At 43.0% G+C, this 24,177-nt stretch overlaps 3 protein-coding genes, 1 long non-coding RNA gene and 1 pseudogene across 5 annotated transcripts; 2 read left to right on the forward strand and 3 right to left on the reverse strand.

Annotated features, from left to right (window-relative positions):
* Positions 1-1,961: 1,961 nt before the first annotated feature.
* On the reverse strand, positions 1,962-6,010 carry LOC123469890 (annotated as a pseudogene).
* Positions 6,011-6,396: 386 nt separating this feature from the next.
* LOC123469951 lies at positions 6,397-8,055 on the forward strand. Its single transcript, XM_045169316.1, has 3 exons — positions 6,397-6,678; positions 6,733-7,451; positions 7,608-8,055. Exons 2-3 carry the CDS (start codon positions 7,301-7,303, stop codon positions 7,829-7,831), a joined length of 375 nt encoding a protein of 124 aa, XP_045025251.1. The 5' UTR covers positions 6,397-6,678; positions 6,733-7,300; the 3' UTR covers positions 7,832-8,055.
* A 7-nt stretch (positions 8,056-8,062) lies between these two features.
* Positions 8,063-8,707, reverse strand: LOC123466457. Its single transcript, XM_045169317.1, has 3 exons — positions 8,508-8,707; positions 8,275-8,449; positions 8,063-8,210 (listed from the first exon to the last, which is right to left on the reverse strand). The coding sequence occupies exons 1-3, from the start codon at positions 8,673-8,675 to the stop codon at positions 8,095-8,097; spliced, it is 459 nt and encodes a 152-aa protein (XP_045025252.1). The 5' UTR covers positions 8,676-8,707; the 3' UTR covers positions 8,063-8,094.
* Positions 8,708-8,826: 119 nt separating this feature from the next.
* Positions 8,827-10,538, reverse strand: LOC123469952. 2 transcript variants are annotated; one of them, XR_006643238.1, is made up of 4 exons: positions 9,987-10,538; positions 9,269-9,379; positions 9,097-9,197; positions 8,827-9,032 (listed from the first exon to the last, which is right to left on the reverse strand). It is a non-coding gene; the product is annotated as an uncharacterized LOC123469952 (long non-coding RNA). The 2 variants fall into 2 exon arrangements; XR_006643237.1 differs by having other exon boundaries at positions 9,090-9,197.
* A 3,697-nt stretch (positions 10,539-14,235) lies between these two features.
* LOC116918407 lies at positions 14,236-15,453 on the forward strand. Its single transcript, XM_045169072.1, has 5 exons — positions 14,236-14,516; positions 14,592-14,691; positions 14,755-14,865; positions 14,931-15,071; positions 15,132-15,453. Exons 1-5 carry the CDS (start codon positions 14,316-14,318, stop codon positions 15,347-15,349), a joined length of 771 nt encoding a protein of 256 aa, XP_045025007.1. The 5' UTR covers positions 14,236-14,315; the 3' UTR covers positions 15,350-15,453.
* Positions 15,454-24,177: the final 8,724 nt, after the last annotated feature.

A 24,177-nucleotide genomic window follows, 5' to 3' on the forward strand; every position in this document is an offset into this window, starting at 1 on the left:
TTTGAAATAGCAAATTTGCTGGAATTAAAAGATAGTGAAAAACAGCTCTTGCGTAATTTCATTTTTCAAAAAGGGATAAATACTCCATCTCCCATTTTTTGTCTCTCTCAATGGACATTTTTAAATAATACTGATAGTTTCGAGAAACTGTACAAGTTTTCAAGTTATCGATTCGTTAGCAACCAAAGCTTTGGGAAGGGTCACAAAAAATCCATGATGGCCGCTTCCTTATTTTTCTCTATTTTCATTTGTTATCATATTTTCTCACTTTTCAGTCTCTAGCTCTAAAAGTTACCACTGAGACTGAGCAACGTTACATTTTTACGAGATTTGAACAGTTCGTTTTCTTTATCTCTGTGGGTAAGATGCATTCGTCAGTAGAATTGTAAGTCTTGTGCTTTCGAATTGGTTCGTGGTGTACCTGGCATATATTTTTCTCTTCTCACCATCAGCACAGACTAAGAGGTAAAGACTACGATCTGCTATAAACCCCTTGAAGACATGCACGTCCTATGCCGTATGGTGGCGCGTCGATCAGATGATCTGAAAAGAATTATTTTTCCTCGTCTCCCTGCCGACTTGAGTCTTCACACACCGTAAGTTTGTAATTAAACTACTTAACATTCCAACAATGTTTTTTTTTGTAAATAGAGCTTAGATATTCCCCATTTAGTATTAATTATTTCATATTTTTATGTGTCGTCTACACATGGTCCATAAAATACTTTATTACACCCCCTTTTTCCCTTTTTCCCACCCCCTTTTTCCCATCTGAAAATGGGAAAAAGGGGGTGTAATAAAGTATTTTATGGACCATGTGTAGACAACACATAAAAATATGAAATAATTAAGAGTGTGATTAGATGAAGTAAGCTACCCTACTTTACCCAATCGACTGCACCTGTTAGGGTTACTTAACAGCAAATGTTGATGCCTTTCCCAGCAACTCCTTACCCTGACACCTATTCGCCCTTCTTTGTCGATTCTCTCCTCACCAGAAAACTGGTTTAGACAAGAGTTTACGACACTCCTGGTTGGTGAAGACATCTACTATTCTAAATGTTTCCAGTCGACTAGACACCTGTCTTGGAAAACCTAAGGGTCAGGATTTTCCGCATCGGTTGGCAACAAACCAAAACCGAAGTCAACTGCGTACTTGTTGGCATTTTCATTCTATAGTTGACTGGCCTAACCTTGTCTAGCAAACTATCTGTCGTGGACATAGTCTAGTCTTGCCCGGTAGGCCAAAGTTCTCCCACGAACTTCATTTTGGAGGTGTTTCCTACTGTTGAACAGATACTCGCAATGTCTAATGATGTATAGTTCTTTAAGGATACGATAAGTTCAATGAAACTTGATGTTAAAAAATCATTGATTACCTATTTATGATGCTCCAGCAAGCCCACAGGTTAATAGTAAGTTAATGGAAAGTGGTTAATCTTAAGGGCCGTAGGCCTATTCAAAATAAGCCACTAACCACCCCAAAACAACCCAAATTAAACCATAACCCCCCAAAGTTTTTTGGGGGTTATGGGCTTATTTTGAATACGGCCCTTAAGATTAGTTTACTTGATTGCCCTTTCGATCCCAATTATTGCTTATCCCCCCCCCCCATGCGTTTGGATCAATCAACAGCTAAATTTAATACCCTAACGGACATTAACTTATAGATGAACTCGCGGCAGCTCATTCCGACTTCTTAAAGCTGCATCATCACCACAACTTCGAGCAGTCCGAGGGTCACGACAAGAATTTATTTACATTTCTGCCTGATTTATATAAAACAGAATAAAAACATATTTGTGATGGTTAACTGCAAAGAACGTGAAAAAAGAGTGGGTTTGGTCGTCCAATTAATTCACCGTTTATAATTCATGTGGACACCTAATTTCCTCCATTTGGAGTTTATAGCCTTTGCTTTCCATGTAACAAGCCAGTGTGGTCATTATTCCAATCGTTTTTCAAACTGTCCTGACCCTTGCGTCACTCTTTTCAGCCATTCCTAGACCTGCAATTAGCATTAGATAAACCCTCATTAGTAAACGCATATGGTATCACGCATAGTAACGGCGCTATAGCGAACCAACACCGTTACCAAACGTTAAACGTTTTATCAAGTCTTTTATACTGCACCAAAGAGATTTGCAAAACGCTACGGCTCTTTATGGCACAAGTTGACGTTTCTTGTTAAATTTCGCAAACAGAATAAACTGAATTGACAATAATAAAAAATGAACTTTATTCGTTACTTCTTTTATTATCTATTGAATAGAATCTTGTTTATGCTAGAGAGATACTTACATATGAAAAACGCTACAATAGAAAAATCTTATGGTCTATTGTTAATCACGGATCGTGAATGGAACGTGTATCAGTCCCGCCGTAAGACCGGGAAAGTTCTCTCCGGTTGGCACTAGGTGGCAGGTGAGTAGCACGGGACCGATGGGGCAAGAATTCGAAGTCCATTTGGGGGGGGGGAGTTGGGGGTGTTTATACCTTGCTTTGGGGTTGTAGTTAGGTATTTTAACGTAGGCACAAGATGGGCATTTGGGCGGGCAAATTTCACCGCAAAGACCATTACAAGTATGTACGCAACGAAACGTTTTCTTGCACGGTTTGTCACACGGAGCTCGTTTACAAAACTCATAACACGGGTGGTCACAAACTTCATGAGGACACTCCTATTCACACTTTTTCTAAATAAACCAAACAATCATTATAAAAAAAAAAAAAAAAAAAAGAGAAAAAAAAAAATTAAATTGGAAAGAATTTTTTACGGTACCATGCAAAAACACACTCATTACTGCACTGTTCCGTGCACTTTTGATTAGAGCATTGATAGTCACAAGCTTTTTTGCATGGGGGACAAGCTTTCCCGCACTGGGCTTCGCGTCGAAATAAAATAAAATAATAAATACCGTCCAATAGAGCCATACCGTCCATATTGCTGATGTCGGAGAACTTGAACGACAAGAACAACACAACATGGGCACAACGCATTGCAATCTTTAACGGTGAAAAGGCTATTGATGTCGAGAATTAACACACGTACGAAGAGATGAGTTGTAATCTAACCATTATTGTTACCTCGATGTTACAGACATAGCATCTGGTGACACCACGGATCACTACTACGAGAGCGAAGGGGTTGTTCATTCATACACTATAGAACTTCGAGACTCGGGTACTTATGGTTTCCAATTACCGCCCGATCAAATTGTTCCAACGGCCACCGAAACCTGGAATGGATTGAAAGCAATGATCAATGCTATTTGAGTGTCGGGGACCCGGTATTTCATGTATTTGGAACATGGGGTGGTATCTTGTGGAAATCACCATGGAAGTTGCCAACGGCAAAGCGTGTCGCGGAACGTTTTCAATCCGAAAACATCATTATAACAAAGCCTTGCAGTTTCCGTGTAAATTCTAATTTACGAATAATTTTCGAAAAAAAGTAGCAATGTCATAAATGAACATTACGAGAAATTCAATAACGCATACGATCAATTCATAAATAAATCAAAAAAATTTGGGAATTCGATAAAAAAAAACGGAAAATGTTATCGACGTGGTCCGGCTAGCGACGTGCACGGGACCTATTTAGTTCGTATAATGTAATACAAAAATTTTTTATGCACTAGAAAAATTGATTGATGTGTACAAACAATACGTGTATACAGCTCATAAATTAAAACTTACCCGTAAAATAGAAAAGTAATTAAAAAAAAATAAAAACTGCGGAATTGTTGTAAAACTTGCAGCATGATGTTTTCGGATCTGGAATCAAGGTATTTAAAGGTTCTGTGTACGATTATTGGATGTGTGGGGTGGATGTGTAAGGGATACATGTTATAAACTAGCCGCTGTATCTCGGGCATAGCATACCCATATCGATCGTCGAATCGAATCGATACACAAACGTATCTGCCCCATACAGTCAACACTGTCGTTGACACTTTTGAAAGGTACGACTAAATTATGTTTTTATTAAGTAGATATGGAGAAACTAACTAATTGAACTAAATGTTAAATTAGTTTTGCACTTAGAGGCATTTTAGCTTTCTTGGCTGGTGCTGGATTTTGCTTGGATGAATCGCATTTAGAACTCTGAAAAAAATAAAAATAAAAACCATCGGAAGCAAAAGAACACAACAGATTAAGTTTTGGTATTACATCTTGTTTATGTTTCCTATTTTGCTCGGCGACTGGCCTCTCCGGAGTAATGGATGCAAATACAAAATTGGAACCGACCCTTGGTGCCTGAACAGGTAACACGGATTTCATCAACGATGCAATTTCTGATAAATCTTTTTCACTTCTGCGTAAAAAAGATCCGCATCTCACCTATAAAATGAAAAGTAGGAAAGTATATAAGCGCTGATCTCTACAATGTGTTAAGCACTTTGTAAAAGTAACCTACAGTGGTCACAATGTTCGCCTTAGAATGCGTTGACTGCTTGGCGTTGGCAGTAGCAGCGGAGGAATCGCCTTCTGTAATTTGATTAATGGTTTTGGAAGCAGTGTTGATTTTCACCATTTTAGTTTGCCGGCTCATAACCAATGGCACTTCTTTATTCGTTTCCTGTACACCAAATGTTTGGCGGCAAAAATGGTTGATTAGTAAACTGAAAACATTTTACGTCGTTGGACGATCACCTGTTGCGACTTTTGTTGCAGGAGCCATTTTTCTCTATCACTGTGAATTTTTCTCCATGTGAGATCATCCTGTTCTTCAGCAGCTTCATCTTCTTCATCTTCTTGATTTTTTGGACGGGCACCGTCTCCCTCAGTATTTTCACCATCAGCCTGTTTCCACCGAAATTGTTTTTGCCTTCCACCGCCATCAGAATGCAAATCTCCATCTTCGAGAAAAAGCTCTTGAAAAAGTCGAACTTCACGCTGGTCTTGATCAAGCATTGTCTTCATATGGGCTCTTCCAACTTGCTCACGAACTTCGTTTTCATCAATATCCTCCTTATCGCCTTCCTCCTCCTCCCAGTCATCCATTTCGTCTTCTCGTTCGTCACCGCTGCCAACTTCGGAACCGGACAGTTCAGCCTCGTCTTCAAAAACTCAGTCAGACCTCTAAATTCTCGTTCCTCTTCATGCATTTCCTCTTCTTCGACAAACGAATGGTTTTCATCGATAGTTTCATCTTCGTCATCTGACAGACAAACACGGGCCCTTTTTTTCACCTTTGACAGTTATTTTTCTCCATCCTCTAAAAAAGAAGGCACAGTTCCAGATTCATCAGCGTCATTTTCAGAAACGAATTTTGGGAGAGCACTACTGGAGCCATCTTCCTCGTCATCCTCATCAGCCATTGGAATTATTCTTGCGAACGGCTTAACTTCTTCATCAGATTCGTCATCTGCATTTTCAGTCAAACTACTTATTTGCGTGTCTCTTCCAGAAAGTGAATCTACATGGTAAAATAAGTTAGCTAAGCATACAACGAAAAAACAAATCTTCGACACAACTTACCAGGGAATTTTCCCGAGCAGAGGGCCAATAGTTCTTCGACGTTTGAGGTCTCATTGTTTTGTGTGCACTTCAACTTAGGAATAATATCTTCTTCTTCAGCACTATCTCTCACGTCCAGGTTTGGAGTGAGATCCTCAAATGAACTAGAACATCCGATTCCCTGAAACATTAAAATTGCGTTACAAAATGAAATTAACGCGCCAATTAAGATATTTACTTTCAAACTAGGCTTCACATCCGATCTTAGGGTAGATGTACTTTGATCTAAACACGAATCTAGCTTTTTTGCAGCTACTTCAAAGTTGAGCGGAGGTTCAAAACCATTACTTTGATCGTCAGACTGGTTAGATGTTTGTACTGCTGATTTACTTTTGACTTCATCATTTTCTTCGTAACCAAGAGAATCTTCTTGGTCTTGATCTTCGGGATCTTGGTCACTGTCTTCAGTCTCTTCCTCAACAAATGTAATTTTCTTCTTTTTCCCTTTTTTAGTGCGTCTTGGCAACTCAGCATCCGATCTTGGTCTATTGTGAATCGAACACTGATCTACGGCGTCGCAATCAGAGGCTCTACACATATCCCATCGGTATCGACATAGATGTGCACAGGCAGCTATCTAATTTATTTGGGTAAGGAGTATTACACAGCCTAAGTCCAACATTTCCAACTGTCGTTTAAAAAAAACACACCACCCTAGGGGTTGCAAAAATGTCCCGACCTGTTACTTGCCTTAAAGCGTAATACCTTAAGGCATAAAAAAAATGTCTAGACTTACCCAACCCTGCCCTATGTGTCCATCACCCCGTCTACCCTTCCTCTTAAAGAAAAACAAACAAAAAACCCTTTACCCCGCCAATAGGTGGCTTTAAGAAATTAAATCGGTGTTCGGATTTTTGTGCAGGATACTGTACCTGTATGTGTGTACCCTGAGGGCCTGTGTTGTGTTGCCGAATGAGGGCGTGACGGTCTCGTAAGCTGGCCAGCGAACGAAAAGGGGCGTTAGTCGTCACTTGTCTCTTGTCGTCACTTGTCTCTTGTAGTCACTTGTCTCTTGTCGTCACTTGTCCTGTCTCCTGTCGGAGGCGTACGTATGCGTGTGTGTGTAACACACTGTAAGACTCTTACGTTCGTTTGAGTCGTCTAAGGAAGGGTTGCGGCGTTTGCCTGGCCACTTCCGCGTAGTGTTTAATATATGTGAGTACCCTATCTATTGTGTTTCCTATTTTTATTATTTATTTATTTATTAAGTTCAAGTGCTTGGCCGAATCCGCTCGCCGGCCGAACACATTGCAACATTTGGTGTCAGGAGTAGGATCGGGCCATTGAATAATTCTCGTTTGTGTATAATTCTTTTTTTTTTGAGAATTGCCCGAGGAACTTGTTAGTAAGTCGTAATTTGTAAGTTATTTTTCTCGAGACGAATTATTTTTTTTTTTTTGTGGTGACGTTTTGTACTTGTTCTTTTCTCGTCACGTCGCCATTTTTTTCCCCCTTTTCTGCTCCCCTCTTTATTTATTCCCACGCGAATTTTTTTTTTAATTTTTTTTTCTCCTCCATCCCCCTCCCCACCTACCTTTATTTAAAAAAAACGCGCTGAAAACGCCCACTTCTTTCTTTCTTTGTTTTTTTTGGCCCCCCCCCCGTTGTTGCTAACGGCGAAGAGTTGGAATATTTTTTTTTCTTCTTCTCAGCAACGTGGTGGCTTATGTAATACTTTCTTTTACTTTTTTGTGGTCGTTTTTTTTGGGGGTTTTTCTGGTTAATTATTGGTACGTAGGTGTTTTTCGAGTTTTTTTTCAGTATTCAGCGGTGTTATATGCGGCGTAGAGGAAAAACTACCGTCCCGTTTCAGATAACAACGCGTTCTGCTGCGAAAAGCTTAGTCACGCCTGTAACAGGAGAAATACATAGCGGTCTGACTGATCCAGAAGCTCGAATAGCAACTCCTTCTCCACGTTTATCGACAGGTGGTTCCAGTAGAATCACCTTTCACTTTCCCGAGGGTGCAACAGCTTTCGCAAGAGTAAGAGACGAAGGAACGGAGATGGCGGTCGATCTAGTTGACGCTCTAGTGCGTCTAGCAAATGCGATGGCAAATGACAGACAAGCGGCACAGAATCAAGCAGCCCAACTCTTGACAGCTATGGACCAACAAACGCAGCAGACAGCAGCACTCGTCACGGCATTGAACGCACTTCCAGCAGCAGCACCAGCGGCTGGTGCAGGAGGTCCAGCTGCAGCCGTAATGCCTCGTATTTCAGCAACCGCAGTCGAGTCGATCCCACGTTTTGAAGGGGGATCCCACACAGCACATTTGGTTCCCCAGGACCTCCCAAGATACTCTTAATTTCCTCCTCAGTCTTACTTGTGAGCTTCCTAAATTCCTCTAAAAACGATCTTTTTGGTTACCTGGTGGCTTCCTGATAACCTCCTCAGTACCTCTCTCACCTTCCCGAGGATCTCCCCATAACCTCCAATAATGAAACAAATTAACCATATATATACCGGCTAGTATTCCGTACCCAGCTCCGATTTTCAGCAATAATTGTTATGATAAAATGAATACATATAAACAAGACACATTTTTCAAATGTTTTATTTGTTCATCAACTACATTTGACTTTTCAAATTCTGCTGACAGTTACGAAGCCACTCGGTTACTTGATACTGCACTTTAACTGTAGTTTTCTCATCACCAGCAAGGTCTTTGTTACCGAGGACGGCACCTGTAGTACATTGCAAAATTTGTTTCTATTAAGCCAGAATAAATATATCTTCATCGATCTTTACCAGAGATTGCAGCATAGATATTCTTCAGATCAGAAAATTTAGCTTTCTCGATTCCTTTTGAGGATTTTCCCGTCCAAGTGAACTTAGTTCCAATTTCGTATGAGAATAACTTTTCCATTATTGCATAAACCGTTTTCTGGAGATTTATTCCACCGATACGGAGCAGCAAAAGGATCTGAAAAAAAATTAAAGGTTGCAAACGGAAATAATAAAAACTGAATATTTACTGTTACCATTTGTTGTCGAGATTGTTGGTCCTTCATTGAATTTTCAAGATGTTCAATAGCATCGAACGAATCCAAAGGCAAAAGGAATTGCTGTTCATTTTCTTCGATTCTTTGTATTGTACAAATACACGGTTTCGGTCTCGAGTCCAAAAGATCGTCGATTTTTGCAGTCATTTCTCGAAATTGGATTTTTAAAAATTCCTAACTTCTTTTAGTGTAGTCTTGAAATACTTAAAAGATGAAGTACCAAAAAATGGATTACATTAAATTCAGTTTTAATAAAGAAATTGTTGAAAAAATCACCTGGTTCACAAATACTGTTGATGTCACGTTCAACTTCAAACTGAGACAAATTAGCAACCTCCACGTTTTGATTTGCCTCCCGACGCATTCTCCTTATGTGAGCCTGAGATGTGCTGCTAGCAGTATTAACCCTTTTCATTATCAAATTTACCTTGAATAAATTGATGTTGACGTATGACGTTGACGACCAAGTTGTTTTTGTAACTATGATGCTGCAAGCCTGCAACACTGATAACAACAAAAATTAATACAAATTTTGACTGTAATTGTTTTAAACTAATTTACCTCTTACTTAGAGCAACAATGCACTGACAAAACAAGAGTTCAGAGTGAGTAGAGCATGGAGAATTAAGTAGACTGTACAGTTACGGCCACGAGATTCAAATTTCAATCCTGATGATAGAATAGTTTTGCAATGCCAAGAGGAATTTTCACTACTTAAATTGATTTTTTAGATAAATTACCAAGGCAAGAATATCAGGTAATTCAATTCCAGAATGCAGCAATAGTTGACGAAATCCACGAGAAGATGTAATCCACTTTTCAGTTGAAGAAAACGATATCCAGAAGGCGAACTCGACAAAGAACGAAATAAAATTACTGCCAATTTATTTTTATCTATTTATTTATTTTTGGTCTACAAATTATTCTATTTCCGACCGTCAGAGATGTCAGCAATAGCGACGCAGAACGTCAGCCACTGCAACACCAACCGCTTTCGTTTATTCAAAAATTCCCTTCCGCACAACCAGTAGGGATGTCAGCTGTAGCGACGCAGAACGTCAGCCACTGCAACACCAGCCACTGTTGTATAACAACAAAAATACACTTCCGCACAACTAACGGGAATGTCAGCGGTAGCGACGCATGAACGTCAGCCACTGCAACACTAGCCGTTGTTGGTTTACAAAAATGCCCTTCTGCACAACCAGCAGGGATGTCAGCGGTAGCGACGCATAAACGTCAGCCACTGCAACACCAGCCGCTGTTGTTTCACACACAAAGAAAAAGCGCGCCAAAATACCCCACCCAACACAAAGCCGAAAAATTAAAAAAAAAAAATAAAATAAAATAAATAAATAAAAAAAAAGGCTGAAATCTACTTGTAAACGTCCTCTCGACGAATTACCAGCAGCAATTGAAAAATACACAAAAAAAATGCAACGAGAAATGTCTATTCACCGATCCGCCATGTTGGTTTGGCGCCAAGGATAGGAAGAATCCGCCACAAAATCCAGCAAATCGGGATGAAATTCGCTCCCAAACACCCTAATGCCACGTTCAGCGACAAGATTTTCTTCCGGAGAATGTCGATGGATGTTGAAATCTGCCTCAGCAAGCTGGATGTTTCCGATAAAGCCGAATGATCAGTTTTAGCAAGGGGTCACCACGCCGTCGCAGCCACGGGAAGCGAGCACTCGATCCCACTTCTGACACCAAATGGCGCCGGATGGCTGGGAAATTAAAGATAAAGTCACTGTTCGGCTGGATCACTCGCAAATTTAGTGTATTCCACACCTTGACGGCACAAATCGGGTAAGGTAAAACACAAAAGAAACAAAACTGAAATGTTGGAGGACGATGCTCTTCTGCCTGCTCTGCTCTACGTCTCGCGCCCAACTGCCGGTCTCTCCTTCCCCAACGCGTCTTCTATCGCTCGCCACCTAGCGGTCGGAATTGGGACTATCCCGTACCACCACAATAGCGGCTAAGGTTGAAAAAAGAGTGATTGATCGTTTTACGTGTTGCCAGCACATCAAACGATTTCAGTTAACACAACACTATGCTGCATATACAGCTGGATTACGGATGGCAAAGTGATGTGGTGGATGCTATTTGTAGAAACAATTAAGAAATAATTCAAATAAACGAAACCAAAACAAAAAAAAATTTCGCAAATCAAGCGAAAATTTAGAAATACTGATAAAATCTTACCATACAAAAGGCATCCTGAAAACATTATAAATAGAACAGTGTAAATTTTACGAATGATGCCGTATACGCAAATCCGATAACCTTCCTCAGGACAACATTGGGAAGTCTAATAAAAGCTTGGGAGGCCAAGAGCCTATTGGGAGGGTCCCAAGAGGATCTGTGCTGTGTGGGATTGAAAGATTTTCCGCAAGATTTTGTGGAAATGGTAGAGAGAGTGGCCATTGCAGAGAATTGGACAGATGCGCAGCGAATTCAAGTAGCAGCTAGAAGACTCCTAAAGACTGCATTGGATTGGCATATTCACGCAGGACATGCGTTTGCTAATTGGGGTGATTGGTCTAATGCTTTCATCGCTAATTTTTCACCACGTTTAAATTTTAGTGAATGGCACCGTCTAGTCGAAGAGAGACGACAGAAAATTGGAGAATCTGGTATTGAGTACGCCTTAGATAAGCATAAGTTATTACGTGTTTCCCCTATCCCCCTTAATAATGAGCAGATGGTTTCTTTTCTAATTGACGGCCTGGCGAAGTGGCAACATGTAGCAGCCATGACAGCTGACATTCCAGGAGACGTCACGGAGTTCATCCAGCGTATTCGAACATTAGAAACATTGGGTGTGGCTTCAAGAGCAGACACTTTTCCACCACCCCCTGGTCCAGCGGGCCCACCGGTTATACCTGCCACTCCACCAACACAAGATTTTGCTGCTGCCCTGTCCACCTTCGGTGACAAGCTCGTAAATCAAATCGCAGCACAATTCAACAAATTATCGATCGGAAGTCGTGGTGCTGGACGTGGCGAGAGTAGCAGCGACGCCAGTGGTGGAGCTGGACATGAACGTGGTATGGGACGCAATGGAAGAGGCGGAGGTGGATGGGTTGAACCAAGTGCAAGAAAATGTTACAACTGTGGAGTAGTTGGACACATCTCTTGTCATTGTCCATCAAGAACGGGAAAAGGTTCAACCGGAAGTTAGGAGCAAGGCCTATGCTCACCGGTTATGCCTACCTCCCTTGCCGTCCCCCGCTGCCCTTTGTTAAGGTATTTATAGAAAATGTAGGTGAAGTGGTCGGACTTGTTGATACAGGTGCAAGTGTGTCTGCCATAAGACTTAGTGTCGTAAGAAATATTCTCAATCCTAATCGTGTAAAATCTTTGTTAAAATTAACTGGTGTAGATGGTTAAAAAGTGATAGTAGATTCTTTTTGTCTATTAAACGTAAAGTGGGAAAATCAAATTGTAGATTTGGAAAAAGTAGCCGTAGTGAAATCGTGTCCATTCGCGTTGATTCTGGGAGCGGATTGGATTGTAAAAAGTAAAACAAATTTGATTGTTGAGGACGATAAAATTGTTGCAAAATCAAAAGATCCGAGCAAACAAAAAGTGAAGAAAGTCCGTTTTGCCGGAATTGATGAAGAAATTGTTAGTGAGTTGTGTGAGGAGTGCCCTCTTATGGTGAAAGACGAATTGATTGAGGCACTCGAGAAAGATGGAACAAAGAGACGCAATCATACTCATGGTATTGAAGTAAAGGTAATAGAGTCAGCCATCATTCCTGCCGAATCTCTGTGTTTTGTTAAAGCTCAAATGTCTTAGAATTTCTTTGGTAATGTGGTGGTGAGACAAAATATGTGTTCCCATCCGGGTTTAGAGTGGATTATTCCATCATGTATAGTTAAGGTGACGACAGGAAGACTAAAAATTCCTGTTTTGAATATGAAGAAATCCGTGCTTAATTTACGACGTAAAGATTTATTAGCTCTTGTAGAACCTGATTTTGATCCCAGCGTGGTCGTCGTTGGTCAAGAAGACCAGCCAGTTAATCCAGCCTGCCCGCTTATCAGTGACATTGAACAACCGAGCTGGAACGCGTTAAAAGACGCTCGTATTGGTGAAAAGTTATCGACAGAAGAGAGGAGCGCAGTACTGGCCCTGTTAACAAGACGTCTACGATGTTTCCCGTCAGCAGACGGCAATTTGGGATACACTAATATAGCAGAACATGTCATCGATACGGAAAACGCGCATCCAATCAGCTCTGTCCCATATCGAGTATCTGCTCCCGAAAGAAGAATTATCATGGAGAAAGTCACTGAAATGTTGCGGCAAGGCATCATACGTCCGTCATTTAGCCCTTGGGCTTCGCCGGTAGTATTAGTTAAGAAAAAATCTGGTGATTATCGTTTTTGCATTGATTACAGGCGCCTTAACGCCGTAACGAAACGAGATGTTTATCCGTTGCCCCGTATGGATGATGTTTTCGATCGGCTTGCTGGAGCAAAATTCTTTTCCAGCCTGGATTTAATGAGTGGATACTGGCAAGTACCCGTTGCTGAAGCTGATAGAAACAAAACAGCTTTTATCACACCCGACGGTTTGTATGAGTTTCTTAGATTGCCATTCGGTTTAAATAACGCACCGTCTACGTTTCAAAGGCTTATGGATAGAGTTCTTGCATATCTCAAATGGCAAATGTGTCTAGTTTATCTGGATGACGTGCTAGTTTTTGGAAAGACATTTGAAGAGCATCAGAAGAGACTTGAATGTGTGTTGATTGCCTTGTAAAAGGCCGGCCTAACACTTAATGTATCTAAATGTATTTTTGCGACCAGTAGAATCTTTCACCTAGGTCACATCATCGATGAGAATGGAATCCGGCCAGACCCAGAAAAGATCAGCGCCCTTTTGAACTTTAGGATTAAGAATGTAAAGTCTCTGAGAGGCTTCCTTGGCCTTGCTTCTTTCTATCGTCGTTTCGTCCCAGATTTTGCCGCAATAGCTCATCCATTGCACGTGTTATTGAAAAAGAATTCCGTATGGAGTTGGAAGGAAAATCAAGAGTTAGCCAAAACCGAACTTGTCAACCGCTTGGTGTCGGCTCCGGTGCTGGCACATTTTGATGAAAATATTGATGTATGTCTACAAACAGATGCTAGCCTAGTAGGCCTTGGGGCCGTTTTAACTCAAGATTCCGGTGAGGGACCTCGTCCAGTTGCATACATCAGCCGAAGATTAACTGAAGCGGAGAGTAAGTACCATGCAAATGAGTTAGAGTTTTTAGCGATCGTGTGGGCCGTAAAAAAGTTACGACATTATGTGTATGGTCGACGTTTTTCAATTTGTACCGACAGTTCTGCTGTTCGGTGGCTATGGTCAAAGAAAGAAGTAACTGGCAAATTCGCCAGGTGGATTTTGTCTCTTCAAGAGTTTGATTTTGAAATTCGCCACGTTAAAGGTGTAGATAATAGGGGATGGCGCAAAAAAATAAAAAAATAAATAAAACATACTAAAAATAAGAGAAAAAAAAATAAAAAATATCCCCCAATCATACTATACCTGGGAAAAATTTACTTTTCGAGTTATAAACGTTTAAAGTTTGGCCTCCAAGGCCCTCCTCTAAAACGCAGGAGGTGGCCTAAAGTCACGTGATTCTTGGTGTATTAGTATAGGTCAATCAATAACCAATAGGAGCAGATCACGTGATCAGGGGAACCAATAGAAGCGGGGAAGATCTGTCATTTTGTCTGTGTCGCGTCTAGCTTGTTTATTCTAGTTTTTTACAGCCATTGTGACATGTCGAAAAAGATTTTGCAAACCAAAGTATGCGTAGCAAAGTATTGTACCAACACAAATGATTCAAGAGACAAAATTTTTATAAGTGTGCCCGCCCCAGCTCAGAAAGAAAGAAGAAATGCTTGGTTAAGTGCCTGTGGAGTTGGTGAAAACGACGTAAGCCCAAATAGTCATCTCTATGTCTGTGAAGACCATTTTAATGTAAGTAACTTGGTGGAATTTCATCCAATAACTTTTTTTAGTTATAGCCTATTTCATATAATGTTATTACTCTAGATGGGAGCTGATTGCCTAAACTTAGCTGACTACAAAAGTGGCCGTAGGAAAAAAATTTTGATAGACAAGAATGTCATACCTCACAGGTTTCTAAGGCAAGGTAAATCCCATCTTCATCGATAGCATTCAAAACTATCATTTATCACTATTGCTTTATTTATAGATTTTTCCCAGTTAACTGGTGATGTGGTTACACATGCGATGAGTGAATCAAGACAAACTTGTGATATCTTTCCACAAGCAGCTTATGGAGTAGAACCTGTATTGACTGAAGGTATATTCTACCTTTATCGTTAAGGTGTATCATAAGGGTCTATCATTTATCACATTTTTTTATAGAAGTTTCCCGATCAGCTGTCATTCTTATTGAAGGGGCCATGAAGCCTATAGCCAGTAAATCAAAACAAATTGATGGAATCTATTCCCAAGCAACTTGTGACGTAGACCGTTCATATGTGACAGAATTTGCGTTGACTGAAGGTATATCACATTTATTTCGTTAGCAATGTATGTCTTTCTTTAACTGTATTATTTTTACAGCTTTTTCCTGGCCAACTGTCGACACAGTTTGCAAGGCTGATAAGGCAGCAGGAACATCCCCTATTTGTTTAAAAAATGTTGGTGTAAACACTGACTTAAAATTTGCCGTTTTTGATATCCACTATGGGGATGTTATTGGAATCTGCTTTGATAAATCCTTCCAAGAGACGATGGGACATCTTGCCCTCTTGCAAGTGTGTAATGTGGTAAAAGAATGAAAAATCGTTTTCAAGGATACGCATTCTATTGGCTGTTGCCGGTCACGTGATCTGCTCCTATTGGTTATTGATTGACCTATACTAATACACCAAGAATCACGTGACTTTAGGCCACCTCCTGCGTTTTAGAGGAGGGCCTTGGAGGCCAAACTTTAAACGTTTATAACTCGAAAAGTAAATTTTTCCCAGGTATAGTATGATTGGGGGATATTTTTTATTTTTTTTTCTCTTATTTTTAGTATGTTTTATTTATTTTTTTATTTTTTTGCGCCATCCCCTATTGTGTGGCTGATGCCCTATCGCGTAACCCTGATGAATCCTGTATTGGAACCAGTGGCTCCGCGATCGGTCATGTAGTTTGTGTTTTTGACAGTAGAAGGCCAGTAGGCATGAGTAACGCTGAATTGGCATTTCAACAACAGTTGGATAGCCAATTGCGACCTATTATTACCTCCTTGAATTCAAAAGTACAGGGAAAATTTTCTGAGCAATTTAAAATTCATGGGAAAGTTTTGTATAGAAGGAATCCCTCCCAGGGTCGTAAATTTTTGTTATGTGTCCCATCAATTTTAAGAAGAAAAATAATTGAGTTTTGTCACGATGATCCCTCCTCCAGTCATATGGGAATAGATAAAACGGTTGCACGGGTCTCTGAACGTTATTGGTGGCCAAAATTTCGGGCCAGTGTTCGAAAATATGTATCTTCTTGTAATTATTGTCAATTTCACAAATGTATCCCTGGTTTCCCCGCTGGGCAACTCCAACCAATTCCACCCCCTGATCGTCCGTTTCACACCATTGGTATGGATCATCTTGGCCCATTCAAAGCAACGTCCGATGGGAAAAAGCACATTCTGATGGCGATTGATTACTAGACAAAGTATGTCGAAGCAGTGGCGGTGACAGACACTTCAACCGCATTAGTAGCTGAATTCGTCAAAGATCACATCAACTTTCGTCATGGTGGTACGACTAGAATCATCAGTGATCAAGGTACGGCGTTCTCATCTCATCTAATGGAAGAAAAAGTCCACGAGTGGCGAACCGACCATGTATTCGCGACGGCAGAGCATCCCCAGACGTCTGGACTTGTTGAGCGTGTTAACAGGACGATGACTCTGGCGTTGGCAGCCTACGTGAACGTTGAGCATGACGACTGGGATCGTCATCTACCAGCAGCCGTCTTTGCTATCAACACTGCAAGGCAGAGTACGACCGAGATCTCACCGTTCCAGTTGGTTTATGGCCGTCTACTACCTCTACCTCAAATACAAACGGCTCTTTAAAAAATAAAGGTCGCTTTAAGCATTTCATTCATGCTCATCGCATCAACACAGGAGACGCACGGCCTATAAGCGCACGACCTCGGCGTGTCTCTACGTACGAGCGTCAAATAATAGCCGAGCAAGTAAAAAGCATGCTCTCCTAAAGGGATCATTGAGCCATCCATTAGTCCTTGGAGCGCCAACGTGGTCCTAATTAAAAAAAGGACGGTAATCTACGATTTTGTGTGGATTACAGACCACTAAATTCAGTCACTAAAAAGGATGTATACCCGATGCCCAGACCTGACGATCTTATCCAAAGGGTAGCCGGTGCAGTAATCTTTAGTTCCATTCACATAAAGAACGCATTCTGGCAGGTTCCGGTACACCACGAAGATCGGGAAAAAACAGCGTTTGTCACTACCGACGGTCTCTACCAGTTCAAATATCTTCCCTTCGGGTTCTGCAATTCTCTTGCAACGTTCGTCAGAATAATCGATCATGTGCTACTCAACTGAAAATGGACGCACTGTCTAGCATACATAGACGATATCCTAGTATTCGGTTCCAACTTCAAAGAGCACCAAATGCGGTTAGATGCGGTCCTCACTGCCTTCCAGAACGCCAAGATAACGCTTAATGTAGAAAAATGCAGCTTTTGCGTCCCACACGGGAAATTTTTGGGCCACCTAGTGGACGGCGAAGGACTCCGACCAGACCCACAAAAAATTACAGCCATAGACAATTTTCCAACGCCGGTAGATGTCTCTTCCTTAAAGAGCTTTCTCGGACTAGCCTCGTACTACCGCCGATTCATCCGTCAATTTGCCCTTATGGCGGCCCCTTTGCACCAATTACTAAAGAAAGAAGTATCCTGGGAATGGAAACCAGAACATTAACTAGCTATGTGGAAAATACAAGACGCCCTCCTAGCAGCTCCGACTCTGGCCCACGATGACGATGATGGCGATTTGGTCCTAAAAACCAACGCCAGTAAATATGGTCTTGGAGCGGTTCTAAGCCGAGTAAAAGAGAAAGTCGAACGACCAATAATCTTTATCAGTAGAAGAACTTCTAAAGCCAAAATGAGCTACCATAGTAATGCCCTAGAATGCCTCGCTCTAGTATGGGCCTCTAGAATGCCTCGCTCTAGTATGGGCCTTAGACAAATTAAAACCTTATGTGTACGGAAGGGACTTCACTGTTTTTACGGACAACTCTGCGCTAAAATGGTGTTACGTACGCTCACGTGCAGTGGAACGTCGTAACAGAAAAGATGTGGGATGGAGGATGAAAAATAATGAAGATGAAAAATATGACTTGAGGGAAAACGCACGGCTTTATTCTTTGTTGAAAAAAGGGGGAACAAAGAGAGAGAGAGAAAATTGTGAACTTAAATTTAGACTGGATTACGGGGGGAGGTAAACGAGAGATCCTCGTTCACGACTGTTACGGTACACTATACTGAAAAACAGACACTGAACAAAAGGGGGCAAGGGCCACTTCCAACATAAACACAAAACGAAGGCCCTTGCCACCTACAATCCTGCCCGTGAGGGCAGCACTGTAAGTGACAGCGGGCCCACCTGTCCACAGGTACTAAAATAAACAAAAAAAGAAACAACAAAAAAACAAAACAACAAAGCTGGCCACGTTTAGAGTCCACGGCTACGTTTATTCAGGGATGATTCCCTGATACACCCGCCTTGGTGCGCAGAGAATTTGATGGTGGTCATTGGTCCCGCACATGGCACAAAAGCGCGGGTGCGGACAATCGGCCAACTTCAAATAACCAGCGACGGACAGCGGGAGAAAACAGCCAAAACATCGGTGCTGTGCGAACAGCAGCTCCATCCGCTCCCGGTTAGTCAGCAGCATGAAGCCATCACACTCCCTGATCTTGCGGCCGCAGGACACCATGCCCGGCTGATTGAGGTGGGTCCTCAGGAAGCACACGATCGTCGGGGTGTGACGGGGTGCGACAAACTGTGGGGCGTTCGGCTGGACTTCGGCTGCTTTCTTCTTTTCTTTTAACAGGGATCCAACAAAGCTGTTAAGGATGGTTTCCCATTCGGAAATGAAGTGGACTTGCACGTTCTTTATGTCCTTGGAGTTTTCTTCGAGTTCTTGGTCGAGTTGAACGATGGCCTTTTGGTGGGCCAAAACCACGTCGATAGCCGCCGTTCGGGTCCTCAATAGGTCTTGTCGACGAAGATTAAGATTGTCCGCACACTCCTCTTCACGTTCACGAGAAATTTTTAACTTTTCTTTGACGGATGAGACAGATGGGCACAGATTTTCAGCCATAGTGAACGTCGACGGCGAGATATGATTCACGTGTAGCACACACCAAAGTCAAAGGGTAAACTGTCGCCTGCTGTTCGTAAGGGACTAAACAGTTTCCCTAAGCGGTCAAGGGTTAAACAGTAGGCGACCTAATTTTGCCTTTGCCCTTTGAACTAAGTATAGGTGGCGTTGCCATCGGAAATTTTACAATGCGGTTTTGGGGTTCACACTTTTTACATTGTTACATATGACTATGTTCGGCTTTCCACGTAAACTCACGAACCGAGTGAAACATAGCATGAATTCTTCGAGACTGAGGCCGTCGGAGACTTCTAGGTGAACGGCTCTAGTTGTTAGACACGTAAACAGGCATACTCAACGTTTCTCGTGTCTACATCCTCTTCCACCGACTCGTACCATTAGAGGGCTGAAGTAATCGATTCCCGTATATGCGAAAGGTGGAAGATAGGGAGTAAGCCTGTGAACTGGTAACGATGCCATGAGTGGTGGAATGGGTTTCGATGATCTCCGCTTGCAAGGCCAGCAGGTGTTGACAACCGATTTGATGACGTTACTTCCAGAGATTATCCAGTAACGTGTACGTAAATCCGCCAGCAATCTTTCAGATTTAATGTGGAGATTCCGTTTTTGACGATCCCATACAATCCGCTGCGTCAGGAGTTGATCGGCTGGAAGCAGGATGGGATGCTTTGTGGAATAATCAACTGGAGCCTGAAGTATACGTCCGCCTACACGTAGCTGACCTGTTTCATCCAGGAAAGGGTTAAACGTGCGTAGTTTTGACTTCAGAGGGAACTCCAAGCTCTTTTTCAAGGCGTAGATTTCTTCCGCAAATGCCAGTCCTTGGGTACGTTTGACACAAAGCGTGAGGGCCGTCACCATTTCTTCGGCCGTCAACTCCCCCACGGTTGGCTTGTAAATTCCCATCTTAGCTCTGGCGTTGGTCTCGAACCTTCTGCACCAAGCGATAACTCCTTGGATCTTGAGTAAGCTGGAATACCTCTTTACACAGTCATCAATCGGGTGATTTTCGTCTTCCGTTTTGACTGGGAAGACTCGAATTACGTTAACGTCCCTTTCTTCCGGCGCTGCGATCTCTTCCCAAATATCCCACTCCGACGGATCGAGTTTCAGGAACGATGGACCCTCGTAGAATTTTACCAACTCGTCGACGTTCTTCGGGTCAATGCCACGACTACACAGGTCCGCTGGATTGTTAATTCCGGAAACGTGACGCCATTGTCTTCGATTCGTGTTCCGGAGGATTCTGCCAATCCGATTGTTCACGAAGGTTTCAAATCGGCAAGTGCGAGAATGGATCCAACGTAAGACGGTTTGAGAGTCGGTGTGGAAGGTAACTTCGCGTAAATCGATTTCGAGCTCCCGACAGATTACTAGGGCGATATTTAAGCCTTCTACAGCAGCCTGCAACTCTTATCTTGGGATCGTGAGTCCTTTTACTGGTGTTACGTGGGTTTTAGCCATGACGAAGGATACGTTGATCGACTGGTCTTCGAAGATGAAACGGAAGTACGCCACTGCTCCAAATCCTTTTGTGCTTGCATCCGTAAATACATGCAGGTGCTGCTGCGTCCAACGTCCACGTTGATGCCGGAAACATCTTGGTACTGTTAACAACTCCAGGTTATCCAGATGCTCGTACCAGTAGTGAAATCGTTGGCCTAATTCTTCGGGGATAGGGTCATCCCAGCCTATCCTTTTCTCGTACGCCCATATATCTTGCAGAAGTGACTTCATTAAGAAAACAACAGGAGCGACGAGTCCCAACGGGTCGTAGACACTGGAGATTATACTGAGGAAATTTCTTTTGGTGAGAGCGTCATGGTTAGGCTGCTTCCGTATCTTGAACGTCAGCATATCCGTTTCTCCGTTCCACATCACTCCAAGTGTTCGCTCGATGGGCAACTTCTCCAAATCAAGGTCCAGTGTTGGTGAAGCCAAACCGAAATCACGTAGAGCCGATATAACCTTCCTTGATGAGGACGTCCACTTCGTTAGATTGAAACCGCCTAGTTGTAAGAGTTTCTTCATCTGGCGGGCCCGTTTTACTGCCACGTCTTCGAAATCAAAGGAATCGAGGTAGTTGTCAACGTAAAAGTTTCTTCGAACGCTCTCTGCTGCCTCCGGATACTGGTCGCGATGATCGTCTGCAGCCCGATTTAGGGCGAAAATACAGGTCGTTGGGGAAGATACCGATCCAAAGACGTGGACTGTCATTTGGTACGTTAACGGTGCTTGATTACTGCCAGGTGTTCGATAGACAAACCGATAGGCCGCCTGGTCTTCTACTGGGACCTTCACTTGGTGAAACATCTTCTCGATATCTGCGCCAACTGGTACCAGGTTCCTTCGGAAGCGTAGTAGGACACCGAGTAGGCTAACGAGAAGATTGGGTCCACGTAACAGGTTCTGGTTGATCGACGTTCCTCCATACTCGGCGGCTCCGTCGAATACAACTTGAACTTTGGTCGTAGAGCTGGATGGGCTTACGACGCCGTGGTGCGGTAAATACCACGTTCTACTTGACTCCTTCCGCAACTCTTCGGTCGTGAGGAGTCTGGCGTGATCCAGACCGATGTACTCCTTAACAACTGCATCATACTTCTGGGCGAAGTCTACATCTCGTTGAAATTGCCTCTCCAGAGAATAAAGTCTCTTCAATGCAGTTGCCCGATTGTCCGGAAGGTTTACGTTGTCGGTTTTCCACATAAGGCCGACTTGATACCGGTTACCAACATTCTTCACTGTTGACTCGAGGATGCGTTGCCCACGTAGATCGTCTTCGGAGAGAACAGGCTGCTCCCTGTCTACGGCTTTCCCCTCCAGCTGCCAGAATTTCTTGACTAACTCGTTGAGGTCTTCGGGACGTTCCTCTGCTACTATATGGGCGATGAACAGACGCCCATCTTGTGGCGGGCCCGTTTGACCACCTAGGCACCAACCAAACGGTGTTTTGAACGCGATAGGCCCAATTGTTCCAGCCGGCGGCTTGACGGAATCTACGTGATCGTGGGCTTCTGCTACGTCAATTCCAATTAATACTCCAACGTCTTCGGGTTGTATGTTCGGGACATCAAGACCGCGTAGGTGTGTCCAGGACTCCATTTGACGAGGGTTGATTGGAGGGTTCGGCGTCACCTTCAAATTGTCGACGGCGTAGGCGTGTTTAACTTCGAACCGGCTTGTTCCGTCGACGGACGAGAGGGAGAACTCCACAACGGCAGCTTGGACGTTTGATGTGACTCCATCATAAGAGACAACGTTGATGCGTTTATGCTGACCAACGAGTCCCAACCTTTTTACTAAATCTCTCCTGTTCAGTGTGGTGTCACTTCCAGTATCCAGGAATCCGAAAGTGTCGACCCATCTTGTACCGACGCTTATACGAACGGGTACAATCTTGAAACGTACACTTCGCTTTACCGGTTCCTGCTGGGTTAGTGTCGCAAGGAATGCAGTCGATGTAGACGCTGATGGAGACGTTGGATCCGATAGTTTCCTCCGTGGGATGAACTCAGACCCGTGAAGCAATGGATGGTGTCTTGATCCAGTGCATCGACCCATGGTATATTTGATGTCCCTGGGACACTCCTTGCGTTCATGTTTGCCGGTTAGGCATAGTAGACATCTACCGGACTTAAATACGACTTCAGCCCTTTTCGTGGGCGTGGAAGACATAAACAGGCTACAGCTGGCCAAGTTGTGAGCCCTGCCGTTACAAGCTAGGCACCTCCATTGGTTAGTCTTTCCGGCCGCTTTCTCTTCCGTCTTCGGTTGTTTTCCCTTGGGAGCAGCCTCCGGAGGTGACGACGCCGTTGATTTAGAGCCTTCTTCTGTCGAAACGTGTCCAATGGTCGACGTGTGAGCAGCGTTCTGTTTCTTGACAGTCTTCTTCTCATCAAACCGTACTTTGGACGTCGACGTAGACAAGGACTCAAATACAGTGCCGGTCCAGTTATAGAACCGCTTAGCTATGGAACCGGCTGGGTTATCGAACCGATTTTTCTTTGCCGTGTTTCAGCGCCACCGTTGGCCGTATTATGAACTATATTGATTTTCTATGGCGGGAATGAATGGGTTTTGCCTTTTAAAACATGCAAAAAAATATTACTGTAATGGGTTTTATCTTTTTAGGCAATGTTGTACATCGGTTCAATGACCCAACTAATAATAATAGGCGTTAAAGCTATTCATACCAAATACAATAATAATAGGCGGTAAAGTTATTCATACCAAATACAATAGAATACAATAGCTTCCTTTATTCATTCTTATCTTCTAGAACCTTGTTCCATTCCAGCCCTTCTACCAACTCTAATTTCTTTTTCCTTCTGGTATGACAACAGTTCTTCTAGTTCATCAAACCACTTCCTCTGTGGATGGTCCCCCACCAATGAAGATACACTAGAATCTCACCATTCATAGCCATAGACTATATTACACATATATTAAAAACCTTTTTATGTTAGTCATAGTAGCGGTTCGAACACGGGACTCTAGATCCATAGCGAACAGCATTACCACTCTGCTATGTGCCCTTACATTCAAAGACCGTCAAAGTTTGAGGGATGAAAGAACCGACGATAGGTGGCACTAAGATCGGGTGCTTGGTTATAGAACCATTCAGTTATAGAACCGAGCACAGGCCGGTTCTATAACTGGACCGGCACTGTACGTGTTTACCATGTTGCTTACTCATGGATTTTACTGTTACCCAGTCGTCCAGGTCCAGAACGTTCAGCTCTGCACCTGTTCTCTTTCGTTTTTCGTTCCACTTCTCTTTAAGGTACGTCGTCAGCTTTGCTTCTATGGCCATCAGGGTAGTACGGCTCTGCAGTTCATGCGCGTATCTTGATTGTGAAAGCGTAAACACTGCTCCGTGCAACCGGTTGGCAAAAGTCTTGAGGCTCGCCGCATCTTGGCTCTTCAAAGGTGGAATCTGCAGCAGGTCGTCAAGGTACGTTTGATCCATGACTTCGGTGCGGCCGTAAACTGCATCGAGTCGTTCCCACACCACGGAGTACATAGCCTCATCTGTGAGGCACTCGCCGATCTCATTCCGGACCTCCTTCGACAGCAGCTCTTCCAACATGAACAGTAGGGCAGGAGAACCGTTGTATTTTTGTTCGTATAAGGCTCGAAATTTAGCCTTAAACCGGGCGTAGTTCTTCGGATTTCCATCAAACGGCTGGATCGTGAAGGTCGGAGTACGTGGACGACTACAGCAGCCGCCAT

The sequence above is a fragment of the Daphnia magna genome, linkage group LG2, assembly GCF_020631705.1.
Source record: "Daphnia magna isolate NIES linkage group LG2, ASM2063170v1.1, whole genome shotgun sequence".
In the NCBI taxonomy this organism is placed as follows: domain Eukaryota; kingdom Metazoa; phylum Arthropoda; class Branchiopoda; order Diplostraca; family Daphniidae; genus Daphnia; species Daphnia magna.

Coding starts and splice junctions, on each gene's coding strand:
- LOC123469951 (XM_045169316.1), top strand. CDS start 7,301: ATGCGGCGTAGAGGAAAAACTACCGTCCCGTTTCAGATAACAACGCGT. Junction 7,452..7,607: donor TTCTCCACGTTTATCGACAG/GTGGTTCCAGTA, acceptor CACAGAATCAAG/CAGCCCAACTCTTGACAGCT.
- LOC123466457 (XM_045169317.1), bottom strand. CDS start 8,675: ATGACTGCAAAAATCGACGATCTTTTGGACTCGAGACCGAAACCGTGT. Junction 8,450..8,507: donor AACAATCTCGACAACAAATG/GTAACAGTAAAT, acceptor ATTTTTTTTCAG/ATCCTTTTGCTGCTCCGTAT. Junction 8,211..8,274: donor TATCTATGCTGCAATCTCTG/GTAAAGATCGAT, acceptor AATGTACTACAG/GTGCCGTCCTCGGTAACAAA.
- LOC116918407 (XM_045169072.1), top strand. CDS start 14,316: ATGTCGAAAAAGATTTTGCAAACCAAAGTATGCGTAGCAAAGTATTGT. Junction 14,692..14,754: donor TCACAGGTTTCTAAGGCAAG/GTAAATCCCATC, acceptor CTTTATTTATAG/ATTTTTCCCAGTTAACTGGT. Junction 15,072..15,131: donor AGAATTTGCGTTGACTGAAG/GTATATCACATT, acceptor TTATTTTTACAG/CTTTTTCCTGGCCAACTGTC.